We start from the raw sequence: 8,927 nt of genomic DNA, 5'->3' as shown, positions 1-8,927 counted from the left end.
AAAAACATGGAGGGTAGAACCAGAGGTACTCCCAGTAAATACTGTTGGGTATACATCATGACAGTTGAGAAAACCATATAAAATAGCATGCATTAGCATTGAATGTTGCATAAATGGCAAAAATCACCATAATATATAAAATAGCATGCCAAGACACGTCATAGCATAGAATATTGCAGAAATGGCCCAAAACACCATAATATAGCATGTCGAAAACAGGACTGAAAATGCCATACTATGGTAAAGCAAAAAAATGCCAAAATATGACATGTCCAAAAAATGGCTGAAAAGCACATAAAATAGCAAGCCGAGACATGTTATAGCATAGAATGTTGCATAAACTGCCCAAAACACCATAATAGCATGTCGAAAAAATGGTGAAAAATGTCAAAATATGACTTGTCCAAAAAACAGCTGAAAAACACATACGATAGCATGCCAGGACATGTAATAGTATAGTATGCAGAAATGGCCAAAAACATAAAATAGCATGTCGAAAAAATGACTGAAAATGCCATATGATAGTTTGGTGAAAAATGTCAAATTATGACATGTCCAAAAAACAGCTGAAAACCACATAAAATAGCATGCCGAGACACGTCATAGCATAGAACGGTGCAAAAAATATGACGTCCAAAAAAACTGCTGAAAACCTAATAAAATAGCATACTGAAACATGTTATGGAATAGCATGTCAAAAATATAATATAGCATGTCAAAAAAACAACCGAAATAGCCATGCTATGGTATGTCGAAAAATGTCAAATTTTGACTTGTCGAAAAAACTGCTGAAAACATCGTAATGCATGTCATAGTATACTAGCATGACAAAACAGCCAAAAATGCCATAATATAATATGACTGTCCAAAAAACTGTTGAAAACCCATAAAAACTAATGCCAAGACATGTTATAGCGTAGAATGTTGCATAAGCTGCCAAAAACACCACAATACAGCATGTTGAAAAAATGACCAAAAATGCCATACTATTATGGCAAAAATTGTCACAAAAAACAGCTGAAAACCACATAAAATAGAATGCCAAGACACGTCATAGTTTTGAATGTTGCAAAAATGTCCAAAAACACCAAAAATAGCATGTCGAAAAAACGACTGTAAATGCCAAACTATAGTATGCGAAAAATGTCAAACTATGACATGTCAAAAAAAACAGTTGAAAACCACATCAAATAGCATGCCAAGACACGTCATAGCATAGCATATCACAGAAACAGCCAAAAACACCATAATATAGCATGTTGAAAATAGGACTGAAAATGCCATACTATAGTATGGCGAAAAAAGCCAAAATATGACATGTCCAAAAAACTGTTGAAAACCACATAAAATATTATGCCAAGACATGTTATAGCGTAGAATGTTGCATAAGCTGCCAAAAACACCACAATACAGCATGTCGAGAAAAATGACCAAAAATGCCATACTATTGTGTGGCAAAAAAATGTCACAAAAAACAGCTGAAAACCACATAAAATAGCATGCCGAGACACGTCATAGCATAGAACGATGCAAAAAATATGACGTCCAAAAAAACTGCTGAAAACCTAATAAAATAGCATACTGAAACATGTTATGGAATAGCATGTCAAAAATATAATATAGCATGTCAAAAAAAACAACCGAAATAGCCATGCTATGGTATGTCGAAAAAATGTCAAATTTTGACTTGTCGAAAAAAACTGCTGAAAACATCGTAATGCATGTCATAGTATACTAGCATGACAAAACAGCCAAAAATGCCATAATATAGCATGTCGAAAAAATGGGTTAAAACAACATAGCACAGTATGTCGAAAAACATCAAATTTTGACATGTCGAAAAAACAGCTGAAGATGACATTGTATAGCATGTCGAGACATGTTAAGTATACTTAGTGGACAAATAAGTCAAAATCATCATAATATGGCCAAAAACAGCATTTGACATTTTTCAACATACTGTACCAAGTCTTTCTCACCCATTTTCTTGACATGCTATATTATGACGTTTTTATGAACATGCTATACTTTAACATACTTCAACAAGCTACAATATGTCGTTTTCAGCAGTTTTCGAGATGGTATAACGTGTTGTAAATGACTATGACTGTTGTAGTTTATATTAATTTGCTAAGTTAAAATTTTAAAAGTATTATGTTCGAGTTTTTTAAATTCCAAACTCTAAATATATTGACAGACAAAATTTCTTTTTACTGTAAATGCATACTGATTCCAAATATTGGTTATCGATCATGGTAACTACTAAAAAAACTTTTTTTTTCAAAACAGAATTTGTGTAAAAGTTACCCTTTTGAAAATAAGAGATTCTCCATCCAATTGAATTTTTTTTTTCAGTATCGTAGACAAACATACCCGGTATGATAACAGCCACAGGATCACGTGTACATTAGTGCTGTGTGTAATCTGACCAATGAACAAAAGGGCCACTTGGTATTGTGTGCATTTTATTGGAAAGCAGATCACCTTTAACAACAAAACAGACAGTCAAAGACTATTTCAGTCATTAACTGTACATTCAGGGAATGAATGGAATGTTCCTACAGGAATGAAGGCTAGACATGGACCTCAAACACAGACCGGATCCAGGTACAGTATGATGGGTAGATGTCAAGAGGGAATGTGAGGACTGAGAGCCATGAAGAACTTCACATCAGTTCTTCTCCTGCTATGGACAGAAAAAAAAATTTAATCTGAGGCAAAAGTTTTGACTGGTCTTCAACCAGTGAGGACTGCTGCAGGGCCCGGAGTGCTCAGTAGAGCCAGTCGAAGGCACAGCTAGTGTAGCTGACCAGGTCGTCTTTGAACCACAGGGCAATCTCCTTGTTGGCACTCTCCACTGAGTCGCTGCCGTGGATGATGTTCCTGTGAAAAGAGCAAAAATCGAGGAATCGAAATTAGTCTAAAGACTGTAATATCCAAAGGAGTTGGGTCACAATTATTGACTGCTGTCTGTAGGGCTGGGCGATATGGCTTTTAAAATATCATCACAATATTTTAGGGCTATAGCGCGACACAAAATATATATTGAAATATTTTTAAGTGTTCTTTAAACTATTTTAACTACTACAATAATTGAAATGAAATGAATATAAATATACGTTGTATACACTGCTGTTGTAACAATTTTTTTTTTATAAAATGCGGTTATAAGAAGGTTAGAGTACTACTTAATACAATTTTAGAAAGTCTCATTAAATAAATGAGAGCTGGACCCATTGGTGCTTTTATTTTGACGGACGGGGCTTGTCTCAGGCCGGAAGTGTTGATGTTTTTGCTGTGGACTTGCAGCTTCCAGTCAACAGTTTTGTTACATTAGCAGACAGTTAAACAGATACCGCAAGGATTCATTCACTGTGAGCAGCAACGAACTAACAGCCCTCCAGTTCATATATTACTAATATTTCCAAGTCGCACTGTTGCTCTGTGGTGTCAAAATGTGAATAAATGGTTGCGACGGAACCAACGCCTCACCTGCTCACACGACCACCACTACTACTCATGAAGTTCACTGTAAGCTGGAAACTCCAGGTCATATATTAAAAGTAATATTGCAGAATCAAATCGCAGTAATGCTCCATGGTCACGAAATGTGACTGAAAAGTAGGGGTTGACGGATATTGGTTTTTCAGAGCTGATACCGATTTTTAGCAGTTAGTGAGACCGATAAACAATATTAGGAACCAATATGCATTTACAATAAAAAGAACATCATTCTGTCAATATTTAGAATTTGGAATAAACCAAACTCCAACACATAACGACCTTTAGAAAATGTCAACATGATAAACTGCAAGTTCCTGTCAACTTTTTTTTTTTATTAAGTCAAGTGAAAATAAAAATAAAAATGAATATAAAATAGCTCCCTGAGGTTTACAAAGTTAAAGCTCCTCCCATGCTGACACTTTCTTTGCACTTTTTAATGTATTAATTTTGGGCAGGGATCGTTATAATAAAATGACAATACAGATAACTGCCAAATATTGGCAAGTAATCAGCCTAGTCAATTATCTGCCGACTCCCTGCTAAATAGGCTGGTGAAAACGATTTAACAATCTATATAATCTGCAATTGCAATCTAGTCATTTTATACATGCATGTGGACCAAGCTGCGACAGAGTATCTTGGATATATCGGCCTCTCCTAGCTACGGAGGTCAAATAAAGCACTCACTTGCTGACGTCGATGCAGAAGTCTCCTCTGATGGTTCCGGGCAATGAATCAGCGGGGTTGGTTGCGCCCAGCATCACCCTGCCAGTCTTCACCGCACCCTTGCCTTCCCACACCTGAAGCACAGAGGGATGATGGGAGATGAAGCCAGCTGCTTTCTCAGCATTTTCCAAGCAATCCTTGCAATTAACACATTCTTAACCACTGTCAGAGGCTGGGCATTTATTTTCCATAACAGCCAGGCAGCAGAGCAGCGTTAAGGCTCCTGGTTCAACAGACACATGTCACAGTCTTTAACAATCTGTTGTCTCTTCTTACCATGGCAACCACTGGACCAGAGCTCATGTACTTGATGAGACCAGGAAAGAATGGCCTTTCCTTCAGGTCGATGTAGTGCTCCTGCAGGAGCTCCTCACTGGGCTGCAGAGGGGAGACAGAGACAGGGGTCAGATTTGGGAGATTTTTACGTAAAACTGAGATAAGTGAACATAAGACTGCAATTTGCTGACAGGAAAGAGTATTTCCTGTAGCAGCAGCGCACTTCAATGACATGAAACACATCATGGTGTTCCTCTGCTTTTGTAGTATTGAACAAGTACCCATGCCACCTCGGGCTGGAGATCATGATCTGTTGTTAAAGAGAAGAGAAGGGAGGCGTACCAGATATTCATGTCACAGACCCTGCTTCAAAAGGGCTGAAATTAAATGTAATGTTAGCTATTGTTGTTCTTCGTATATGTAATGTTAGAGATTATCATCTATGTGTGTGTGTGTGTGTGTGTGTATATGTGTCCATATGTCTGACGGTAGTGTGTGTGTGTGTTGTGTGTAATATATATATATATATATATATATATATATATATATATATATATATATATATTATATATATATATATATATATTATATATATATATATATATATATATATATATATATATAATATATATACACACACACACACACACACACACACATACATATATATACCATATATATATATATATATATATATATCTATATGTCTATAATTTATGGCTTGCCTTCCTCTCTGGTGCATTCTGGAGTGGGCGATTACTGTACGTCAAAAATTAGTTTTTCCTTTTCTGCAGAGCCGAGAGTTTCATTTTGGGTTTTAAAAAGAGGAAGAAAGGAGTTGTTTAAAAAAATCTATGTTGCAGCAGACCCTCCTCCCACAGCCACTTTGCTTACAGCTGCCATGACAACCTCTGTCACATGGCTAATACACTCCCCTCTGGTGTTACGGCTCTTGTCACACAAGCTGGATAACCAGAAATCCTGTAAACAGATAACCAACCTGACTGGACTGATATTGCAGGACAAAAAGGACAAACATCCAACTGCTGCTGAAATACAATAGTAGTGAGAGAAGACAGACTGGACCAATGAGTGAGCCAGCCAGTTAGATAAAAATCCTTTCTGTTCCGATGTCAGACAATAAGGGAGTCAGTTTTCGCTCCAGTAACTTGACATTCGCCTTTAACATTTCAGCATGAAGATGATTAAAAATACCACTTGCAGCTCTACAGTCAATACCCCAGTTGGGTTGATAGTTTAGATTGATAGTCAAGTTAACTTTAGTCTATTTTACTGTGAACAAATAATGAATTAACAAATGTTTATTACTATGATACAAAATTATCACACCATAAGTCACGATATAATATCAGTGCAATTTTTTTAAACATTTTGTGATATGCTGAGTATTGCAATTTGTTACCTTTCTTCAACTACAAATCATGTCCCCAAAGGAAAATTTTGTACTTCTGTATTAATAAAATGGATCTAGTGGACTTAAAAACCACCGATTATGTTTTTCTAGTAGACTACCAAAAGTTTAAATCTGTATTTGAGATATTAACAATTTCCCAAAATCGCAACAAAAAAGAAAAAAAAGTTATACTATGCTGTATTGATTTTTTCACTCACTCCCTAGTTATTATGAGCAATGTTAAATCTTATAATTTTTTAAGTTTGTTGCAAACATAACTTTATAATGTACATAATTTAATGATAAATTGCTTTTATAAACATTAGGGATGGAAACACCAGAGGCCCCACACTACAATATCATCACAATACTTAAGTCGATGCAATGCTGTTGCGATATCGATATGTATTGTAATATAATTTCATTTATTACCTTTTTTCAACGGCTTATTATGTCCCCCAAAAAACTTTTTCAGCATCTAAGAAAATATTGTATTCAGTTGTTTCATCTCAGCAAATTTTATCTAGTGGACTAAAATAAGAAATGTATTTTACTGTTCTAGTAGGAAACCAAAAAGTTAAAGTTGTTTATAAGAATAATTCATATAAATTTAAAAAAATCGATGAGATGATGCCATGTAAAAAACATTGCAATACCGTGCTGTATCGATTTTTCCTGCCAGTAAGCACTGGATGGCTATTACAAAGTTGTAACATATATGAATAAATACTGTGTACTGCACAAAATTTGCTATTTTGTAATGCCCACCCAAAATAATGTTCAGACTGTGTACCAACCACCTATTAACAATTAAAAGGTAATTATTTAGTAAGTATATAAAAACCTTTTTCAACAATTAAGTGTTAAAACATAAATTTATAGCATTACTAGCGATCATTAATTTAATTTATCATTTATTAATGCTGGTTATTAGAATGTGATCAGTATTTGGTCGAGTATTTGTATGTGCATTCAACCTGTTATTTTTTAAGGCCAGGTGCCAGATAAAACTACATATAAATATAACAAAGAGAATAAACATCTGCACACTGGACTACAGCTCCCAATGTTTAATTGACTACAACATGTACAACATTTCAACCCAACATTATAATGTAATATTATAATGTGATAATCCAGTCTGGCTTCCCTTCGACAGGCCTTTCTTTGCTCCTCAGCCAGACTGTGCTCCCATTTTCATTTCACCTCTGACTGCACCACTAGCCTCACTGACACAGGGATTTAATTTTAGCAATTAAGGTTAATCTACTTCACCTTAGGGAATTTTTTCTGCTTGTGTCGGTTTTACATCCATTCTTGCATAATGCAGGTTTATAAATGCACCTCGCTTCACGGTTAAGTTAAGCAGCGTCCCACTCTGTCACAGATGAGATGTTAGAGGATCAGGAGACCTCGACTCAGTGCTAATCTATGCTACAGTCAGGAATAGATGAGCAGGTTAATCAGCTCACCGGAGGTCTTAACCGTCGAGCTGGAAACACACTCAAGATCATGTGCATACACGGTGGATGGTTAAAAAAAATGACAGCGATGGTTTTGAAAGCAGCTAAGTTTTCCTCAAAGGTCAGTATAGACATATAGATTTTAAAATCATTGTTTACTTACCCAGAGCATCTTCATGCCGACCAGCTTGAAGCCTTTCACCTCGAACCTCTTGATGACCTCTCCGATGATGCCCCTCTGCACGCCATCGGGCTTGATGGCAATGAAGGTACGCTCTTCGTTGCACATGATTCTGAAAGAAAGCAGAAATAAAAAGGATGAGACAAAGTTTAACCTGCAAGAGGAACGAGTCTGAAGAGTCACTCACGTAGCTTTGTTGCATTTGGCACAGTCAGCGGAGGGGCCCGGTGCAGAGGGCACCGACCCCATTGCACAGCGGATGCATAAGACGACACACGAGTCAGGTTGCTGCGGCTGTGACAGTGTAATCACCTAGGCTGAACTGCAGTGACTTTGACTGCCAGGCCCGCCCACAGAGTAAAGACCTTTATCCTCACACGGAAGTTACAGCTCACCTGACAGCTATAGTTTCACTGTTCACACCAACAAAGTGATTATTGCCCTCCGACAACTACATTTCATACACTAGACCATAAAAAAATGACTATACTACTAAGAACAATTGCCAATTACCTTAGTACCAATTGGTACTAAGTACCAATTATATGTTTAAAAATGTGGCACACTTCCAATTAATTACTTCCAATTCATTTCTGGTTAATTATTCAGTTGGTCGATTGACACAAAATAAAATTACTATTTTGATAATTGCATCACTAACTTTAATAGGAAAAAAAGCCCAACACTCAATGATACCCACTGCAAATGTGAGGATTTGAGGTTAAAGGTACATTTTGTAGGATCTGGACACATTTTTGTTTACAACACTGAAAGAATAGATCTATCCCTCTCAACAGAGTGTGAAGTAGTAACACTGTTGAGAACATAATATTGATTACATTATAAATCAATGCAGCCTAGATATGACAATATGACACCACTTTGAGCGCTGTTTCTAACAAAACCAGTTTCTATTCATGTATAAAATCATGCTGCTTCCTGTTTTTTTCCCCACTGGTATTGCAGACAAACTTGGGTTTCAAGTTGCATTCAATACATCTACTGTTATAAACTCTTTAGAACTATCCCAAATTTTTAAGGCGGACAAATACTAACTTCCTCAGAATAAAGCAGTGCAATTTCATTCAAACATACGTTGCACAAAAAGGGACACATTTTTGAAAACCATACACTTGTAGCACATGTATAACAGTAGGGCTGAAACGATTCCTCGAATAATTCGAATAACTCGATTACAAAAAATGATCGAGGAATTTTCTCTGCCTCGAGGAATCGTTTAATTTTGCCAGCTCAAAGCATGGTATTTCGCGCCGGACTACTTTTAATAGCGGCACACAACGCGCTGACGTCACGCACGTAAAGGAATAAAAAAGAGGCGGCGTATATGTTTGGTTTTAACCAC

At 36.4% G+C, this 8,927-nt stretch overlaps 1 protein-coding gene across 1 annotated transcript; it reads right to left on the bottom strand.

Moving 5' to 3' along the window:
- Positions 1 to 2,547: 2,547 nt before the first annotated feature.
- On the bottom strand, positions 2,548 to 7,676 carry LOC121959265 (nucleoside diphosphate kinase B-like). Its single transcript, XM_042508503.1, has 4 exons — positions 7,547 to 7,676; positions 4,507 to 4,608; positions 4,192 to 4,304; positions 2,548 to 2,883 (listed from the first exon to the last, which is right to left on the bottom strand). The coding sequence occupies exons 1-4, from the start codon at positions 7,670 to 7,672 to the stop codon at positions 2,772 to 2,774; spliced, it is 453 nt and encodes a 150-aa protein (XP_042364437.1). The 5' UTR covers positions 7,673 to 7,676; the 3' UTR covers positions 2,548 to 2,771.
- Between the last annotated feature and the right edge of the window lie 1,251 nt (positions 7,677 to 8,927).

This window comes from Plectropomus leopardus, chromosome 19 (assembly GCF_008729295.1).
Source record: "Plectropomus leopardus isolate mb chromosome 19, YSFRI_Pleo_2.0, whole genome shotgun sequence".
Taxonomy (NCBI): domain Eukaryota; kingdom Metazoa; phylum Chordata; class Actinopteri; order Perciformes; family Serranidae; genus Plectropomus; species Plectropomus leopardus.
This window is presented reverse-complemented; position numbering and strand designations above follow the sequence as displayed.

Excerpts from the sequence above, each read along its gene's own strand:
- LOC121959265 (XM_042508503.1), bottom strand. The coding sequence starts at position 7,672 with ATGTGCAACGAAGAGCGTACCTTCATTGCCATCAAGCCCGATGGCGTG. Across the intron at positions 4,609-7,546 it reads TCGGCATGAAGATGCTCTGG|CCCAGTGAGGAGCTCCTGCA; the intron begins GTAAGTAAACAA and ends TCCCCTCTGCAG. Across the intron at positions 4,305-4,506 it reads CTGGTCCAGTGGTTGCCATG|GTGTGGGAAGGCAAGGGTGC; the intron begins GTAAGAAGAGAC and ends TCTGTGCTTCAG.